General features: G+C 35.2%; 2 protein-coding genes across 5 annotated transcripts; one reads left to right on the forward strand and one right to left on the reverse strand.

Moving 5' to 3' along the window:
* The first annotated feature begins 275 nt into the window (after window positions 1–275).
* On the forward strand, window positions 276–15,660 carry LOC127107876 (mediator of RNA polymerase II transcription subunit 16). Of its 4 annotated transcripts, none has more exons than XM_051045215.1 (16): window positions 276–975; window positions 1,555–1,623; window positions 1,836–1,924; window positions 2,955–3,067; window positions 3,138–3,239; window positions 3,850–3,940; window positions 4,497–5,087; window positions 6,350–6,968; window positions 7,139–7,218; window positions 8,727–8,809; window positions 9,371–9,607; window positions 11,595–11,766; window positions 12,504–13,012; window positions 13,178–13,354; window positions 13,667–14,041; window positions 14,968–15,660. In XM_051045215.1, the coding sequence occupies exons 1-16, from the start codon at window positions 698–700 to the stop codon at window positions 15,112–15,114; spliced, it is 3,732 nt and encodes a 1,243-aa protein (XP_050901172.1). In that variant the 5' UTR covers window positions 276–697; the 3' UTR covers window positions 15,115–15,660. The 4 variants fall into 4 exon arrangements, with proteins under 4 accessions (XP_050901172.1, XP_050901173.1, XP_050901174.1 ...); XM_051045216.1 differs by having other exon boundaries at window positions 805–975; window positions 3,167–3,239; window positions 3,855–3,940; XM_051045217.1 differs by lacking the exons at window positions 276–975; window positions 1,555–1,623 and having other exon boundaries at window positions 1,830–1,924; window positions 3,855–3,940.
* Window positions 15,661–16,917: 1,257 nt separating this feature from the next.
* Window positions 16,918–18,695, reverse strand: LOC127102873 (uncharacterized). The gene is made up of 2 exons (XM_051040197.1): window positions 18,186–18,695; window positions 16,918–17,694 (listed from the first exon to the last, which is right to left on the reverse strand). The coding sequence occupies exons 1-2, from the start codon at window positions 18,693–18,695 to the stop codon at window positions 16,918–16,920; spliced, it is 1,287 nt and encodes a 428-aa protein (XP_050896154.1).
* Window positions 18,696–19,855: the final 1,160 nt, after the last annotated feature.

The raw sequence follows: 19,855 nt of genomic DNA on the forward strand, positions 1-19,855 counted from the left end.
ACGTGGCATACATAAAAGTAAAAGGTAAAAATATTTGTAATAATAATGACATCAAAGATATTTGTGACATGAATGACGTCAAAAGAATAATGTCAAAATGTAAATATTTATTACTGAACAATTCTAGGGCATGAGAGCAAAAAGTTGAGATTGAAAGGTGGAGCACAATCATATTTAGAGTTAAACATTTGTTTCCTTTTTTCTAATGATAGTGTTAATTACCATGCATTAAAGAAAAACGTTCATTGGCTATCCATATAGTGTTCATTTTTCTGGTTTTTAAGTTTCTTGTAGGAAACAAACTCTCACCAGAGATTCATCACACTTCCACAAACCTCAACCGACCAAAAGGTAAAAAAAAGTGAAAAAAACGCAAAAACAAGACAATTCAGACGCAAGAAAGCAAATCTGGAATCACTGTCTGTGCTTTGTCCACCACTACACCCACCACAAAAACCCTAACCTCAAAATCGTTCCTTTTTATTAAACTAAATTAAAAAATTCCCAAATCCCATCCCTTCTTTCTCCCCTTTCCCACTCACTACAATCACACTAACCCCACTTTCACTCTCTCTCTACACTCTCAATAGTGTTATCTGTCGCCTTCAATTACGACTTTCCCTCCACCACTCCCTCTCTCTCTCTCTCTCTCTAGATTTTTTCTATATATAAAAATTAGGGTTTTTTATTATTCGCTATGAATCAAACTAGTGCAGCGACTAAAGACTCTGAAGAAGGCGAGCCCTTGGCTCTGTCTATGCCCCAATCTCAAGAACTTCCAATCGAAGACGATAACAACGAATCGGTCTCTGCTGAAGAAGATCAAGAGGTTGTTCAAGAGGACAAGTTACCATTTGATCAACCAATGGAGGAAGATTCGGTTAGTCCCTCCACTGTTTTCACTATCAGGCTTAAACAATCCAAGTCCAATTTGCAGCACAAGATGAGTGTTCCTGAACTTTGTCGCAATTTCAGGTAGGAAAAATGTTGATTGCTTCAGGGTAGATTTTAACTTTGTTATCATTTATGAACTGAGCTGGAAATGTTAGGAATGGATTGTAACTTGATTGATCATTTGGTTTAGTTCCGCTTGAGGATGATATCTAGTATGAGTACTGCTTTGGATATGTTTTGTGACTCATTGTTTTAAAAATTCAATGTAAGCTTTTAGCTCTCTGTTGTTAGTTGGGTCAATTAGTTGTTGAAATTGATTATATTCAACTATGTAGCACCGTGTCAGTGTCACTTGAGAGTTGAGATTACTTTTAATTTATTCATTTTTTTAAAATTATTACCGGTGTCGCTGTGTGTCAGGTTGTCTTTGGGGTGTCCGAGCTTCATATTGAACCAAATTTGGTTATTTGTGCTTCTTCTTACTCTACATGGTGATATACTTTAAGAATCTATTTAGATATAATTTAGATTCGGACATCTGTTTATTTTGGTCTTGCATTGAGTTTCAGTGAAGTAAATTTGTTTGTGTACTATTTTAGGTTTAATATGGTAAATAGTTTTCGTATTATCAATTTTTGTTTGTTTTTTCTTTTTCTGCAGTGCTGTTTCCTGGTGTGGAAAACTTAATGCAGTAGCTTGTGCTGCCGAAACGTGTGCCAGAATTCCAAGGTTTGTGTTTTTTTAACCCATTTGGACAAGGTCCCTTCCTGGAAATCTTAATATGTGTTATACATGTCAAGATAATTGAAGGGAAATTTAAAAGAAGAACCGATATGCATCATACTCTTTCGACAAGGTCAACAGACTTAGTTTAGTGGATAAACATTTCAAGCTTTATAATTCTATTTGTAATGCTTATCAGCGTTTATCTTTTTTCATAGTTCAACAGCTAATCCACCGTTTTGGATCCCTATACATATTGTGATCCCAGAGAGGCCCACTGAATGTGCGGTATTCAATGTCATAGCAGGTATATTTATGTCATTGCTTCATTCTAGGATCATGGGAGTTCCATTGTTACTGTATCTTACGACAATTTTATATAGTTTAAGTTAAACTGGTGTGAAGTTTTCATAGTCCTCTTGAATTATCAATTTAAAGCTTATGCTAATACAAGGCAATCTGACGGTAAAACGTAGCATTGACTATTTTGGCTAAGTAGGGGTTAAGACCTGTACTTCCTAAAGAAGAAATTTTGTAATTCTTGAATACTAGTACATTGAATCAGAGTTGTCAACGGTGAATCATGGAAGATAGTGGGCTGTTCAAATTCCACTATGAAACAGTGTTATTGCACCATTACGGCTGCCATTTTACAATCTTTTGTACAAAGTAGCGTATCCAGGAGCAATAGCAATTTGTTCTAATTCCGCTTTGCAATTGGGCTAGAGCATTACTATTGCTGCTTTTAACAACAATGATTAAACTCGGAGAGATCCTTCATATATTTAAACTTTATGAACATGTCCACTTGTTTTAATTGAATTACGGTTGGAAAGTTATTAAAGGCACTTATTAAAGGCACGTCCCTTTTAATTCATTCCATTTAAATAGGATATTAAAGGGGTAGTTTAATTGATTAACATGGAATTCTGAAGGGTTTCTCTGATGGAAAATGAAAATTTACAGTTATAATTGTTATTACACTTACCAAAATGTAAAGAAGAGGCAGACCAAGGCTTCTATCATGTTCAGATCTGAAGAAGGTCAAGGCTCACCCCTTTTACCACCACCAGCTTACACATGATGTCTTTTTACGATTTTAGCAAGAATATCATTACAATAAATAGACAAATTAAATCTAAATAAATACTATATACTAGAATACCTAGACTGGATTTTGAGGTCCTGTATATGACTATATGGCATAACTGAAGTAAACAAGAAGTTAGCTCATTCATACATTTTTTTCTTCCCTTAAATATGATGGTGCTTAATTGACATGTCTTTTGCGGCTTTGTTTTTGGAAATATAATTTTTTATAATTACGTCTTCTGCAGATTCTCCTCGCGATTCAGTCCAGTTTATAGAATGGTCCCCCACCTCTTGTCCCCGGGCATTACTGGTTGCAAATTTCCATGGGAGGGTCACTATTTGGACTCAACCTTCTCAAGTTAGTGCTAGCTCTTGTTTCCCACCTCTTTGTGTCATATATTTGTTCCTCTGATAGTTTCTTCATTCAGGGTCCAGCTAATCTTGTCCGTGATGCTAGCTCTTGGCAGCGTGAGCATGAGTGGCGGCAAGATATTGCAGTTGCTACAAAGTGGCTATCAGGAGTGTCTCCGGTATGCAGCTACCTAGTCTTATGCTGATGTCCTGTTCAAATATTCCGTACATTTCTTTTGATGAACTCTTGTGTACATTTTGATTTGTCTATCTTTCCCTATGAACCTTTGCGGTTATGTAAGTGATAGATATATGTTCTTTTTTCTCTCCTCTCGTCTCCTTTCTTTCCTTATTTGGTACTAGTAGTTCACAACTAAATTCTCTCAATGGTTAAACCTCTGACCAAATAGGTTAGCAATCTGCATCTTATCATTCTTCAATATGATAGACCGTAGTTTGAATTGTAATATGAATCTATTTTCTTGATAAAGATCTTAAGTATTGCTTGAGAGATGGTTAGAACCAAGTTTTGCTTACTCTTAAATTGAAGAAAAAATAGGAAAGTGTTGTAGTTCTGTATCTCACTATTTCTCTTCTCTTCTGTCACGTCCTTACATATGTAATTGATCCCTCCATTTATCCTCTGTACAGCTAATCTTAATAGTATACTTTGGATATCATTCTTTTAAAATCATGGAGGTTTCTAATCCCATATGATTTAAATTGAGCAAAACTATTATTCATTAATTCATTCTTAGTCTGAAGCAGCTGTTTTATGAAAAAAAATAGTATAGGTGGCTATCGTCCAAATCGAGTGCTGCTACAAATCCGAAGCTTACATTTGAGGAAAAGTTTCTTTCACAGCAATCTCAAACTTCAGGTGACTTATCCTGTGTACACTGTTTCTGTTTGTCTTTTTTTAGGGTACTTTAGAGATGTAACTTTTGGGGAGGGAAATAGTTGCTCAGTTGGATCATTGAACCTCTGACATCAGATTCAAGTTTTAAAAATTGGTCTGTTGCCAATTGGGCTAAAAGCTCGTTGACTCCGATTGATTGCATTTTTCCTTACCTCAGAAACTTTGTTAGTTCTGGTGAGGTGATAATGCAATGTGTAGAAGAAATACTACTTTTTATGTTGCTTTTGAATTATTGCCAATAACATTCCTTGTTTTGACACGGGAAACCATCGGCTTAACTTTTTCCTTTTTTCGTGGGTTTGAGATTTAATGTTTATAATATTGCTTTTATGATTAATGAAGTTTCTTTATGGAGGTTAGAAACAAAAAACAAGTTTCTATATGGAGGAAAATCATACAAAATTGTGTGAAATTCATGGGTTTTGTATCTTTATTCCCCCATGTCTTGTGCATTTATTACATACAGATTAAGTAGTATATCCTTGTGTATCTGATGCATGCAGTTATTTTATTTCAGCTAGATGGCCAAATTTTCTCTGCGTCTGTTCTGTGTTCTCATCTGGCTCAGTTCAACTTCACTGGTCCCAGTGGCCTCCTAGTCAGAATGGCTCAACACCGAGGTGGTTTTACACCAGTAAAGGACTTTTAGGTTGTGGGCCCAGTGGCATTATGGCTGGTGATGCCATCATAACAGATAGTGGTGCCATGCATGTTGCAGGTGTACCAATTGTTAACCCGTCCACCATCGTTGTCTGGGAGGTCACACCTGGTCCTGGAAGCTTCCAAGCAACTCCGATGACAAGTATCACACATGGTGTCCCGCCACTTATCCCACCCAACTGGGCTGGTTTTGCACCTTTAGCTGCATATTTATTTTCTTGGCAAGACTATCTATTATCTCAAGCAAAGCAAGGAAATAAGCTGACAGACACAAACATCAGCGATGCTTTACTTCTATACTGCTCACCAGTTTCAAATTTTTCAGCATATGTGAGTCCTGAAGCTGCAGCTCAATCTGCAGCAACCACTACATGGGGTTCTGGTGTAACAGCAGTGGCCTTTGATCCAACTTGTGCTGGTTCTGTGATAGCTGTTGTGATAGTTGAGGGTATGAAGCTGATTCTGACTATTTTTTTTCTTCTAGTTTTCTTCAAACATGTTTGCAACTTACTTTGTTGTTAACATGTGCCTCAGCTGATTGTGATTTTATTCCTCCATCTTCAATTTTTTGCTGCCCCTTTTTGCCCCCTTCCCTGTTTATTGTATTTTGCCCCCTCTCTTTAATTTTGTAATTTTCATTGACTTTTATTGTACTTTTCTTTTTATCCTTAGTTATCTAAAGTTAAAACCACACTTTAGGCACTTGGGACCCAATTCCCCCACCTAGTGGGATAAGGCTTAGTTGTTGTTGTTGTTGTTTCTGGCTACCATGCTCTCTTTGTTCTTCCACCCCTGCCTCAAATCCAGGTCTTTATCTTGATATGATTTAAAAGGTTGCAGATGATTTGAGTTGTGAGGAGTTTGGGATTTGTAAGCTATGTAGCACCGACACTTCTGAAAAAAGGCTGTCCATGTCGATGTCGGACACCTGCACCGACACTTGTAATTACGTTTAATTTATTCATTTTTTCAAATTATTAACGATGTCGCCGTGTCAGTGTCGAGGTCATATTCGGGGTGTCCGTGCTTCCTAGTTTGTAAGTTCAACCTATTTACGTACCTTATGCTATGGTTAAAGCCATTTGTTGTCATTTGGAAAGTAGTCAAACTCTTGAAGCAAAGCAATTTTAAGCATCCCCAATTGACAAGCAAAATTTGAATGTCAAATTACTGCTTGCTAATGGACCAGAAGTCACAATTATGCAGTTCCATCTCTTTTTAGCGATGCTTACATTCTGATATGTTTGTGTTCACATGCTCTTCTGGTTGCTTTATGTTTTGTGCTGATGCCTTGGTCCATTAAGCTAGATACAGTATGGATATATTGTGCAGCCTTTTGCACATAATACTCTCTTTTTTCTCTCTCTCTGTTAGCGTTAGTTTGTTATATTTTCTGTTGTTTAGGTTATAAACTGAAACTGGATGCGGACCTATATAAATAGAGGCACAGGTTATTCTTATGAATGTAAAAAAATATATTTCAGATTGGACTGAAGTTTCTCTCATTCTCTCTACATTTACTCATTCTCACTTTTTCTCGCACTTTCCTCCACTGATTCAAGCTTATAATATTTATCTATCTAGCCTTTTCACCTCAAGGTTGTGATAATGCTGAATATAATGCATGTTTGACAGAATATTATACCAGAGGTTTCATGTGAGCAGATAATTGAACCGAAAAATGATGCATAACTGATTGTACCTTTACAGGACAGTACATGTCTCCTTCTGATCCGGATGAAGGCCCTTCAATTACAGGATGGAGAGTGCAACGCTGGGAATCGTCTTTACAACATGTTGTTCTCCATCCTATATTTGGGAGCCCTACCACTAGCATGAGTGGACAACCTCCTATGCAAACTGTTTGGCAATCCAAAGTGAACCTGAGCATACCTCCAACAAATGATTTCAAGAACCATCAATCGCCTGCTATTGGAATCGCTACTGATGTGCAAAAGGCATCTGAACCTATTCCGGATAAATCAAAGCGGGTCAGTTTTGATCCATTTGATCTTCCAAGTGATGTTAGGACACTTGCGCGAATTGTTTACTCTGCTCATGGTGGTGAAATTGCGATTGCTTTCCTTCGGGGTGGCGTCCATATCTTCTCTGGTCCAAATTTCACACCTGTAGACAACTATCAAATTGCAGTTGGATCTGCAATTGCTGCTCCTGCTTTTTCATCAACAAGCTGCTGTTCAGCTTCTGTTTGGCATGATATTAGTAATAATTATACAATATTGAAAATAATTCGGGTTCTTCCTCCTCCCATTCCTGTTAGTCAAGTAAAGGCCAACTCATCAACTTGGGAGCGTGCAATTGCTGAAAGGTGAATACGCTATACCTTTTTATTATGCAATAAGTTATCTGTTTCTTTATACTCCTTTAAATTTACAGCTTCTGCTGATTTTTGATTGACTGTGTCAGGCAGTGGAAGTTGTGATTTGTTTATTTTGTCAATGATTTGCATGGATTCACTAATATCTGTTAGTAAACCAGGTTTTGGTGGAGCCTATTGGTTGGAGTTGATTGGTGGGATGCTGTCGGCTGCACCCAGAGTGCTGCTGAGGATGGTATCGGTAAGGATGTGCTTGTTCTTAAGTCTGTTAGAGTAAAATAAGTTAGCGAAGCTCCCTGTAATTTAGTTGTAACTGAATTCAGTTACTGTTTGATGTGTTCGCTAATTGCCAAGAATCTGTTGCGATAGGCTCACTGGCAGCCTGCCCATCCTGCTGCAGATTATTTATGTATCCTCTTGATCTGTTAGGACGCTTATAATTAGCTAGCTCTCTGCATAGTAAATAATCTTGTAAATTCCCTTCATGGTAAATTTGCATTAATGAGCTATCTTAGATTCCCTTTCCTTTCTAGTACTTTCACAGTTCACCTTATAGTATCTGAACAAGAGTGATCATTGTTTTGCTTTCTAGCATCTGTTGGCTCAACAGCTTTTCATTCTTTTTTGCTAATTACACACTCCTTCAATTCTCAAACACCTTCTCATAGTTCCTGACATAACTAAGAACATACTATTAGCAAGTATACTTGGGATAAGTTGGGATTCCTCTGAGGTACTGCCGGAAGGCTGACTTTGTTAGGATGACCGTACTTTTTCAGTAATCTACCTTGTGCATTGTTTACTGTTGATAATAACTCCTCCCTACCCATTTCCAATTAAATGCTCAGCACTATGCCTATGACACCCATAATGCAAACAATGTGACTCTAAAGACTTGTTCATCCATTTTATCAGGGCATGTCCTTTAGACAAGTCCCAAGACAATGAACACTCCCTCAGGAAAGTCATGAGACAATGTAATCTGTGTGCACTTACATGGTTTTTTTTTTTCTTGCTGTCACTTATGTAAGCCATATTTCCTGCCATCTTCTACTTAATGCTGTTTGTACATTATACTGACTCACTTCCAGCTATAACCTCCTACCGCAGAATAGTTATAAACTTATAGATATAATAATCTTCGAGGACTCTTTATGAATATCTATTTCCCTGCATTTGAGAGTAACTTCTGTAATCTCCCTTCTATACAGTCTAATGATTTTTCATCAATCATAAACCAATTTGAGATTTTCCTTTCTATTATTTTCAATCATTACAAAGTTTCACAACAAAGTCTTTTCTCTTTTTTGATCTGTTCTAGTTTGTTCTTGAGAAAGAAACAATTATATGGTTTCACATTTCCTATGTGAGCTGTTGACAGCATCTGCAAAATCTATATCATTCTATAGGGTTGATGCTGCTCATTATTTGAGTGAGAATTTGAGAGGGAACGGGGGAAAACCTTCTTGTATTGATAGAAATGAATATTTTGATCTGAGGATCAAGTTACAAAGTTATAGAAAGCTTAACCTATATCAAGTGATGTCTAAACCTACACAATAGTGTAACTAACTTTGAGTCAGCTATGCTGATCAGGCAGAGAAGAAATAAGCACGTGTAAAACGATACACACTCTAACTGACTAAGCTTGTGCAGCAAGCTTTAGCAGATATGCGAGACACAACAGCAGCTACTAGAATAGTATATTCACTTACATTGACAAGCAGTACTTTCTTTTCCTGGTTTCAGTTTCACTTAACAGCGTCATTGCGGTTTTGGATGCGGATTTCCATTCTCTTCCTTCTGTGCAGCACAGGCAACAATATGGTCCTGTATGTTATTGTTAACTATCACTATTTCAGCATTCTGTTAGTTGCTTTCATAGTTTTCCCCTATTTGTTATTCAACTTCTTCATAGTTAGCGGTCTCATTGCTTTTATGTTAACTCTGATGAGATAGACTTGTGTCATATCAACTGTTGGTTGAGTTTTTCATGGATATTGCATAACCTGGATTCAAACAAATATTTATTACTGGCAATCTTTTATTTCTTTGTTGAAATTTCTACATCATCGAGCATCATATGTATTGTTTGTTCTCATTAACTTGTAGATGATTAGGAGCTAAATTTGATGTTTGATGTCAGTTAAATGCTAAAATCTTCTAAAACGCCGATGTGGATTTCAATGTGAATGTCTAATTTTTCAAGTTCCAGATTATCTAAGGTCCAATTGTCTAATGTCTATGTTTTTTAGATGCGAGAGTTCTCATTATAACATAGACAATATTGATTTTCTTCAATTTAAGGTAGTATTTTCAGATAGGCATGTTAGTTTGTCTTTTCTATGTTGCAGCTTTTTAACCTAAATGAACTTGTTTCTATATATTTGCAGAGTCTTGACAGGATAAAGTGTAGGCTATTGGAAGGTTCAAATGCCCAAGAGGTCAGGGCCATGGTTCTAGATATGCAAGCCAGGTTGTTGTTGGATATGCTCGGGAGAGGGATTGAGTCTGCATTAATAAATTCTTCAGCATTAGTGCCGGAGCTTTGGCAAGCATCTAGCGAAACATTATCCAACATTGACCCTGAAACAATGGCTGTCGAGCCTGCGTTAATTCCTTCCGTTCAGGTCTGTTTTGGTTACAGTATGGAAACTTGTGTTTTTTATTTTTATTTATTAATTTATAAAATACATAAGATGCAAATATTAGAAATGAAAATATTAGTGTTGGGATAGCACCTATAGTAGAGAATATTGTGGAAAAATAGACTTAGGTGGTTTGGACGTGTAGAGAGAAGACCTGTAGATTATGTGGTAAGGAGAGGAGATTAGATGGAAAGAAGTCAAACAACTAGAGGAAGAGTAAGACCTAGAAAGACTATAAGAAAAATTGTTAAGAAAGATCTCGAGATTAAAAATTTGGATAGAAGCATGATTATGGATAGAACATTATGGAAAAAGTTGATCCATGGAATCGATCCCACTTAGTGAGATAAGGTTTGGTGGTTGTTGTATATAAAATGCAATTTGTTGTGCTTCATTGTTGGTCTTTGTCATTCAGCATACTTCTCATCTATGCTTTCTTCAGTCTTGCAATAGCATAGTTGTCAATCTTTGAGTGGCGTGGTGTTAATGGATAACTGCAAAATTGCTTGCCAGAAATTACAAAAAAACTGTAACTATACTGGACGTAATAAATGCTCAAATATAAAAAGGAGGATGCTATCTTGTTAAGCAACTCAATATAGTAATATTCTTCTTAAAAGCCGTGTATTCAACTTTTTAAAGTCAAAATATTCTTTTTTTCAATGGTAAAGTTCCACTTTCTGGATTCCTTAGTGCACAAGTTAGCAAGACCCATGTAAAAAAATAGTCCAAAATTGAAGACATACAATAATCAAGATACTACCAGTGTCAATATAAGGCATAAGGAGCAAGTCCATTATAATGAAAAGGGACTACATTTGATGTCATGAAATGCTGTGTTGGGTTGGTTGTGACTGAGATGATGTCACGGCTGCACCAGCAGAATACGTAAGTCCCAGCTTCAGTTTCTTCTCATTGGAAAATTGTATTTCCTGCTGCAGGGGTGATGAGGAGAGAGAGCAGCAATCTGCATAACTCTTTGAATGATAATGAATTGTTTGGAACCCTGTTTTCATTCTGGTGCGGGAAAACAAAAAACCGGGGGATAGTTTAATAAAAGTGGGGGAAAATGGGGATTTAATAGTCTGCTAACCATAGCAGCTGACACATGCAATTTATCTTCACTTAACAATATGTGACATAATATTTTTGCGTAACAGAATCACAACAACACACATGATATAGAAAAAAATAATTAAAATGTACTAATCCTGGAATAACAATGTACATCGATGATGAAAAAAGGACAATGCAGTAGATAAGTAGATTCCATAAATAGCAATGCTCTTTTAGGGAAGGTATCTCTGCCCAAACCTTCTAAGGGCGTAACTGAAATTTTCTCAATGATCCCTCTTCTCTCTTTATTCAGTCTCCATGTGTTCGAAAACATGCACTTCTCATCCCCTGCCACATCAGCATTCCCTTTTTTCCATCGTTTATTTTCTTATCATAAATTTCCATACCGGGCTAGGATAAATGTGTCTTATGAGCCCACAGATAGGGGGTTCTAACAAATATGCTGCGTGGTCCTGTGGGTAAGCTCTGGCACTATGTTAGCCTTTTGCATTGGCCCGTCATCCTTACAAAACTAGCTTTTAAGGTGAGATGTGTTCTTTATAAACTCTGATAGGCGGCTTTGGTTTTTCCGTATTTATTATTATGAATGAATGTGGTAAACTGTAATTTTATCATTTTTCGAGAATGCATATGTATATAGTTCATAAACTCTAAAATTTTTCGGAATAGCTTTCTTGGGGTCAGCAGGATCAGTAGCACTGGTTATTTAAAATTTAGAATGCTTGCATTTAATTATGCTTTTGTAAACGAATATGCTTATTATCCTATCTGAGTGTGTTCGTACATGATGGAACCCTTTAGAGTTTATTGCTTCTTTGTGGGTTGTTCTCCGAAGCTGTTCTACATTTGATTGTCTGTAATTCTCGTTTCTCATTTGTTTTAATCTTTACAGGCTTATGTTGATTCGGTTCTTGATTTAGCTTCACACTTTATTACCCGTCTGCGACGTTATGCAAGCTTCTGTCGCACATTGGCTAGTCATGCTGTGACTGCAGGCACTGGAAGCAACCGCAGCATGGTTGCCAGTCCTACCCAAAGTTCAGCGACTCCTGCAACAAGTCAGGGTCAGTGCTCTTACCCAATATTATTTTTTGGAGTTTAAATTGCAGATTCCTTTTTCTTATGAATTTTCTATTGGATTCTAATATTATTAAAGCTATAAATGGATTCCCTTTCAAAAACTTACTCTGTAGTTGTCCTTTAATCCAGTCTCCAGTTAAAGGCTGAAACTATACGGACCCATTTAAAGATTTTAAAAAATAAAGAACCTGCTTGAAAATTCTTGAGAACGTATTAGGATCTACAGATTAAAACCAATTAGGATCTACAGATTAAAACCAATTAGGATCTACAGATTAATTTACTAGTTTTCAGTTATATCCAGTTTTCTTTATCATGCTTCCCTATGAAGATTTTATGCAACCCATGTAACTATTTTATGGAGTAAAAATATATATCCTTGGGGAATATCCTCTGGTTGGGCTTTCGCTTGTCCCTCCGAAATCTTGACATGTCCGGGACTCTGATAAATAATCTTGGAGTAACCTATCCGTATTTTTGTTCTGTTTTTTGAATTGTTGGTTGGCTCAATTTGGTTTCATAATGGGTCCATTTTGTTTGTTTTCGAACATCATATCATGATGGATCTACGTTAGAAGCATAGATTTAGTGCTTCTCTTCTAATGGTTGTAGAAAATAATCAGTTATCTTCTCTGAACTGCATTAATAATTTCACCATTGGTGTGATCTTTTTTGTCTTACAATTTAAATATCAAATTGAAATGTTAACAATATTTTCCAGGAGGTCAAAATGGCGGCACCAGCTCTATGGGAAGCACACAGTTGCAAACCTGGGTACAGGGGGCTATTGCCAAGATTAGCAACACAACTGACGGAGGGTCAAACCCAACTCCTAATCCCATCAGCGGCCCTTCATCATTTATGCCTATTAGCATTAATACAGGAACATTTCCTGGAACACCTGCAGTTAGACTTATTGGGGACTGTCATTTCCTTCACAGACTGTGCCAACTTTTGCTCTTCTGCTTTTTCTTTCGACGAACACTACTTCCTCGCTATATAGGGTCTGCAAATAGAACTACCGATACAACCGTACAGAAGTCTAATGCTCCTGCTTCTGGCAAAGTGGAGGAGATTGCAAAGCCAGTTTCAACCGTGGCCAAGACTGAAGACGGTCTGATGGGACGATCTGGTCAGCTTATGTCTGGGCCAAAAGGAAGTGAAGAAGCACCCTCTGGACGTTCAAGATTGGGTAGTGGAAATGCTGGCCAAGGATATATGTTTGAAGAGGTATAAACTATAAAGTGATAAATTTTGTGACTTATCTGAATGATCCAATTTTTTTGTGATTTCTGACATACATAAACTTGTTTCTAGGGTTGTATTCTTACTTTTACTATCTGAGACTATAAAGTACACTGAAATTTTACTTTTCTTACTGTGCATTTAATGCAGGTCAAGGTGCTTTTTATGATGCTTATGGAACTATGTCGCCGAACAGCTGGGCTGCAACACCCATTGCCAGTATCTCAGGTAGGGAGCAGCAATATTCAAGTTAGGCTACATTATATTGATGGGAACTATACTGTACTGCCTGAGGTTGTGGAGGCATCCCTTGGTCCACATATGCAGGTAACTTCATATTGTTCTACTTAGTTTAAATGTATTATTTTTGTGAAACGAATTAAAGATCATTGGTGATATATAACAAGGCTGGAAAATGGCTTAATTACATTTCTTTACACAAGGATTCCTGTTTACATCACAATTTTATTTCTGGTTCGGTGATACAACATAATTTGTTAGATTATTTTGGTGCTGTTGATGATTGGAAGTTAAGCTTTTATTCCTAGTCAGTTCTTTTTGTTTGGTACTCTTTGTTCTTTCTTTTGGGTGTACAACCTTTCTTTGAGCGCCCTTGCTGAAACAGAATAAAATATGCAGAATATGCCCCGTCCTAGAGGTGCAGATGCTGCTGGTCTTCTACTACGCGAGCTAGAACTTCACCCTCCAGCAGAAGAGTGGCATAGGCGGAATATGTTTGGTGGACCATGGTCTGATCCTGAGGATGTGGATTGTGCAAATGATCAACCTAAAGTTGTTTGTTCTGATCCGCTTGATTTCAGCTCAACGGAGCATTGTGATGCCTACTATGGAACCCATCACTTATGGCCAAGGAAGCGCAGGCTGTCTGAAAGGGATGCAGCTTTTGGGTTGAACACTTCTGTGGGCTTGGGTGCTTATCTTGGTATAATGGGATCTCGAAGAGATGTTGTTACTGCAACTTGGAAAACTGGCCTTGAAGGGGTCTGGTATAAGGTTAGAAAAATATACCTTGTTCATTTGTTATTGTTTTATGTCCATATGTGCATTTATAATTTATGTAGTAACGTGAAACACCAAGTCAGTAGTTTTCTTCTTTGGTTCATAACACTTTGATGGACATATTGGAGAAATATAGATATATTTTTTACTGGTGATAAATGTTTGTGCGTTGGTGTTCTACAATGGTAGTGCTTGTGAGTTGAAAAGTAATTCCGATGAACCTTGTCACTTGACAGAAAAAAACCTGACATGTAGCAGCTTTAGATTGATCTAAACATAAAAGATGGAATCATTGACCACGAGCATCCTGGTTTTACTCTGTTCAGCTTTGTCTAACATTTAAACATGGGGGTTGAAAGAGTAGACATTTGACTCTATACCACTTCCTTTCAGAGATTATAGCTATAGATTAGTTAATCAGTCAATAGTCCGATGATGGCTTTTATATATCTAACTGATCCCTCAGTCTAAAAGGAAAATATAGTTGTAATGTAGATAAACTGTAAGCTCAGTGCGGTCGTTTGCTGAAATCCAAAATAACTTTCTGATGACTTGGTATAGTGAGTTCAAGCATTACTTGACCATTTGTTTAATATCATGTGAAAACTACTTGTGTACTTGACCTTTTTCCTGTTTTTAAATTATATATTGTGTCTGGTCCAAGAGAGTTTGTATCCCTGACGTTATTATTGCAAATTTTTAAGTATTAACAGTGACTGGTAAATCAAAGTGTCAGACTTGTTATTGTCAATTAGTCTGTCATAATCAATTTTGTAAGCAAAGTCATTCCCTTGTTTAATACTTTAAATTAGTAAGTGACTCTTGTTTATTTATTTTTAATTAAAAAAGGTGTGATATTTTAAATCAAATAATCTGCCCGTGTCTTCTTCTTTGTGACTTAGTTTAATTCCATTATGCAGTGCATAAGATGTCAGCGGCAGACTTCTGCTTTTGCTTCTCCCAGTTCTACTACATCTCCTGGTCAAAGTGACAGGGAATTCTGGTGGATCAGCCGATGGGCATATGGCTGCCCAATGTGTGGTGGAACATGGGTTCGAGTTGTATAGATAACTTCATTATGGCATTTTTATATTAAGTTTCATGTTTCGGAAATTGGAGGCTTGCAAATATTTGTGGCTAACTATGAAAGCATACTCATGGAATGCTGACTGGATTTGTACAGAAGAGTTTTAGGTTTGCCTGACAAGTTGGTTTTCTGTATATATTTCTGTTGAAGGTGGCCGGCCATCCTATTTTGGATTTGAATGTAGAAGCAATGTGTACCTGCTTTTTCATGCATGCTGATGTAGGGGAGCTTTTACTGATATGATTATCAAGAGGTTGCTACAGGTGAATTAGAGTTTTAGGGCCTAAGTAAGTTGTCACTTAACAATCCCTGAGAATGAGAAGGTTCTACATGAATTTTATGGAACTGCCTTGTATCTTACTGCAGTATGTATAGACACATCGATGTACCCTGTTCAATAGAGTAGCTTGTTCAACAGAAACGGTGTAATTATTAGCTTAGTTTTGCAGTAGTACATTAACTGCAGTGACCAATATGTTTTTTTTTTCATCAGGTCTATTGCACAATCAAATTGGAATTGGTTCTAGTTGTTAGTTGAACCTATAATACAGTTCTAATCAGGCCTGGCCTAAGCCGGATAGTTGCATTCTCTGTTGTGCAAAACTGAGCTTAAATCAGTGTTTGAGGGTCATTTGTTTGTGCTATTAATTGATATAGTAGTCACATGATGTTACTTTAGGGAAACAATGTTTAGTATCATAGATGGCGGCTTCTATGATGTGCGGCCTTAATAAGTTGCATACAGTACAATTTATTTCACAGTCGTTTGGTCTATATAATAACACAATGATCCTATGAGACTAAAGTGAGCATCATACTCTTACCATAGCACAGCCTTGCCCCATCATCAAGTTTGGAAACGTATTTTGCAATATATATATAATTTTAATGATTAAAAATGACAAATAAAAGATAAAATTATATATTAACCAAATGAAGTATCAAAACGTTCAAAGGTATTGTTTAAACTACTAACACCATTTTTTACAACTTAAATTATCTAACTATATAAAAAGACGAATATTTTTTGAAGCAAAATCGTCAACTAAGTCTTCATATTTTGTTGTCTCCAAAATATCATTTTCAATAGCTATTAATGCCAATCCATTAAGCCTTTCTTGGGACATGGTAGACCGCAAGTAAGTCTTTAACAACTTCAATTTTGAAAATTTTTCTTCATGCAGAAGCAACTGTCACAGGAATAGTCAATAACATTCTATATGCAATAACTGTATTAGGAAAATAATCCAAGCCTTTTAAAAATAATAATATATCAGTAGGTCTTATGGTTTCTTCCGGCAACATTTCTCTTAGTAATTTCAACTCTGCAAAAAATTTATTCCCATCAATATCAGATTGCTCATTATGTTTTATGTTTCAATGCCTGCTCAAAGCTAGTACAACAAGACTTCAAAGTTGCATCATCTAATGATTGTAACTTGTGAGAAGTAAACAAGAAACCAAAAATACTTTCATACTCTTGGTATTGCTCAAACCTTTTATTAAGAGAAACAACAACTTGATCAACAAGGTAAAGAAAATAATTAACCTTGAATGATTTTTCTTCTGATAGCCCGACTGATGGGATATTCAAATTCTCATCAAATTGTCTTTTTCTTTTAATTATACGCCTTTGAGGAAATATTGGGGCAATATTCAATTCCACCGCAATTTCCTTAACGATAACCAATACCTTATAAAAACCTGTTTCTCTATATCCCTCAAAATACAAAATCAACCCCTTAATTTTTTGCATAGCAACATCAATAAGCATATCCTTTTCCTATAAAAGCTTACTAACAGAATTAATTGCAGATAATATTTCAAACCAAATAATTAGAGCCATCAAAAACTCAAAATCACCAAGCTCATTTGTTGCTAAGGATTTAGCTTCATTTTGTATTTTAGGATCAAGATCATTTTCTGACACTTCAAGCAAAGCTTCTGTAAATTCTAATATTTGAGTTCTTATAGCTTTGACACTTTCTACACGACTCTCCCAACGAGTGGATGACAATGATTTTGGAGTCAACCCTTTTACATTATCTTTCAAAATTTGCCATCTCTTAGTAGAATTGGCAAAAACTGTATAAATGCGTTGAACAACTCCAAAAAAAATTCTAGCTTTAATGCAAGAGTTAGCCATATCACACAATGCCAAATTAAGACTATGACAACCACAAGGAGTATAAAAGGCTCTCGGATTTATGTCTAAAAATCTCTTTTGCACACCTTGGCGTTTTCCTTTTATATTGGACTCATTATCATAACCTTGCCCTCTCACGTCAAATAGGTCGAGACCAAGTTCTTTCAATTCATTTTGTAAAACATCAAAAAGCCTCTGACCACTTGTATCATTCACATTCAAAAATCGTAAAAATGATTCTTCAATACTAACAGAAGCTGAAGAAATATCCACATATCTTATTATCAAAGACATCTGCTCTTGGTGACTAACATCAGGAGTACAATCAAGTATCACTGAAAAATACTTTGTCTGTTTGATTTTTCTAATGATTTCAATTTTAATCGCAGAACCAAGCAGTGAAATCAACTCATTCTGTATGTTATGCCCAAGATAATGAATATGAACTTTTTGAGTTGTAACACGTCTAACATGTTCTTGATGATTGGGTCAAATTCAGCTAACATTTCAATCAAACCCAAAAAAATTTCATTGCTATCTTCGTACAACTTCTCCTTAGAACCACGAAAGGCTAAATTATGTTTAGCAAGAAATTTCACTATTGAAATAACTCTTTTTAAAACATTTTTTCAGTGATCCTTTTCTTTCTCAATTAATCTTTGAGTTGTTTTATCAATAGTTTGAAATTTTTGCAACCTTCTGCGATACTCATACCAAGTAGTCATATTTTTAACATGTTCTATGCCTAACTCGTGCTCTTTAATTCTTTCACCAACATGTACTCAATCACTATAACCCTCATTTGCTAATTGTCCCCTAACAATCTCATTTTTAAATTTTTTACAACAAAAATAAAATACTCCATCAAGCTCTTTCGAATAAACAAGTCAATCTCTATCACACACCTCTCCATTTGCTAAAGCTCTAGTATACAAATTAGCCGTAAAACGTCTATTCAAACTATCTCTAGGACTCTTCACAATAGAATTATCTCTTTTAGGATCTTTCACAACTAATAAATCAATCAGTTTAGGTTGAAGACGATCCCAATTTCTTGGATCAAATATATCATAATCAACATTATCATCATCATCGGCATCATCATCATTATTAACTTCATCAACAATTGACACACTATCAAGATTATCATTTTCAATGGGCACACTATTAAGATTATCATTTTCAATGGGCACACTATCAAGATTATCATTTTCAATAGGCACACTATCAAGATTACCATTTTCAATAGGCAAACTATCAATATTATCAACATAACGACTTTCATTTGAAACTTGTGGTTCTTTGATTAAAAATTTATCAAGAGCTCCTACTTGAGATTGAATTAACTCTTCAATTTTTTTCTTTTTCTTACGTATATCATTTTCACATTCAAATTTTCTATTCTTAGGAGGCATAATAAGAAAAACCTGAAATTTCTCACAATGTCTTTTGTGTCCGTCGATGATCTACTAATTATCCTATTGTGAAATTGTGTTCCTACATCAATAAAAAAAAATCAATTACATTAAATAAAAGAAATTATAAATTAATCATAAAAAATATTAATAATTAAATCATAGAGAAAAAACTTTAATTAATATTCAATTATATTTTATTATGTTGTGTTCTTCTCTAATATAGTACCATAAAAAATTAATAATTATAAATTAAAAGTAAATTATAAATTAATAGTAAGAAAATAAATTACATTTAATTAAATAAATTATAAATTAATTATAAAAAATATCAATACTAATACATACTAATTTTGCTTTGAAAGATTCCAAATTGCAATTTGGTCTTATGAGGAAAAAGTAAGTATAAAAATCGTCACCAACACCAACAATATTCTTGTTTTGAATTTTGATACTACTAAGTAGTATATACAGTATACTAGTATCCCATTTCACCATAAAATTTTATTTATTTATATATTATAATTTTATAAAGAACACAAGTTACCCTTGTTTCCACCATAAAATCTAAAATCAATATTGATCCAGGAACTAAAATAGGACTTCACCCTAAAATTTAAAATAAATCTAAAATTACTATTTTTTCTACATTCAAAATCAAATAGTCACAATAAAAATAAATGGAAAGTAACTAATTGAATAAATTAACCTGATAAAAGAGAGGATTGAAAAGGAAAAATAAGTTTTTTTTTGTTTCAAACAGCTCTAGCAGAGAAAGAGAGAAGAGAATAATGTTTGAGAGGAGAGAGAAGTGAGAACGTGTGAGAAAGGAGAAAAAAAACGTCCGATTTCTAAATATCCTATTTTTCAGCATTTAATATTTTATTTATTATAGAATCGGCCATCTCTCTCTCTCTCTCTCTCTCTCTCTCTCTCTCTCTCTATATATATATATATATATATATATATATATATATATATATATATATATATATATATATATATATATATATATATATATATATTATATATATATATATATATATATATATATATATCGATTCGAAGATTTAGCTTGTATGAACCGTTATTAGTTTAATACGCATAATGGAAGCCGTTTCAGTATATTAAGAATACATATGTATCCTCGATTGAAAATT

The sequence above is a fragment of the Lathyrus oleraceus genome, chromosome 7 (genome assembly GCF_024323335.1).
Source record: "Lathyrus oleraceus cultivar Zhongwan6 chromosome 7, CAAS_Psat_ZW6_1.0, whole genome shotgun sequence".
Lineage (NCBI taxonomy): Eukaryota > Viridiplantae > Streptophyta > Magnoliopsida > Fabales > Fabaceae > Lathyrus > Lathyrus oleraceus.

Bases quoted from the DNA above. Each gene is read 5' to 3' on its own strand.
- LOC127107876 (XM_051045215.1), top strand. From the start codon at position 698: ATGAATCAAACTAGTGCAGCGACTAAAGACTCTGAAGAAGGCGAGCCC. The intron at 3,941-4,496 runs GTGACTTATCCT...ATTTTATTTCAG, and splicing joins ACAGCAATCTCAAACTTCAG to CTAGATGGCCAAATTTTCTC. The intron at 8,810-9,370 runs GTATGTTATTGT...ATATATTTGCAG, and splicing joins ACAGGCAACAATATGGTCCT to AGTCTTGACAGGATAAAGTG.
- LOC127102873 (XM_051040197.1), bottom strand. From the start codon at position 18,695: ATGCCTCCTAAGAATAGAAAATTTGAATGTGAAAATGATATACGTAAG. The intron at 17,695-18,185 runs GTGTGTGATAGA...CATAACATACAG, and splicing joins GAGCTTTAGCAAATGGAGAG to AATGAGTTGATTTCACTGCT.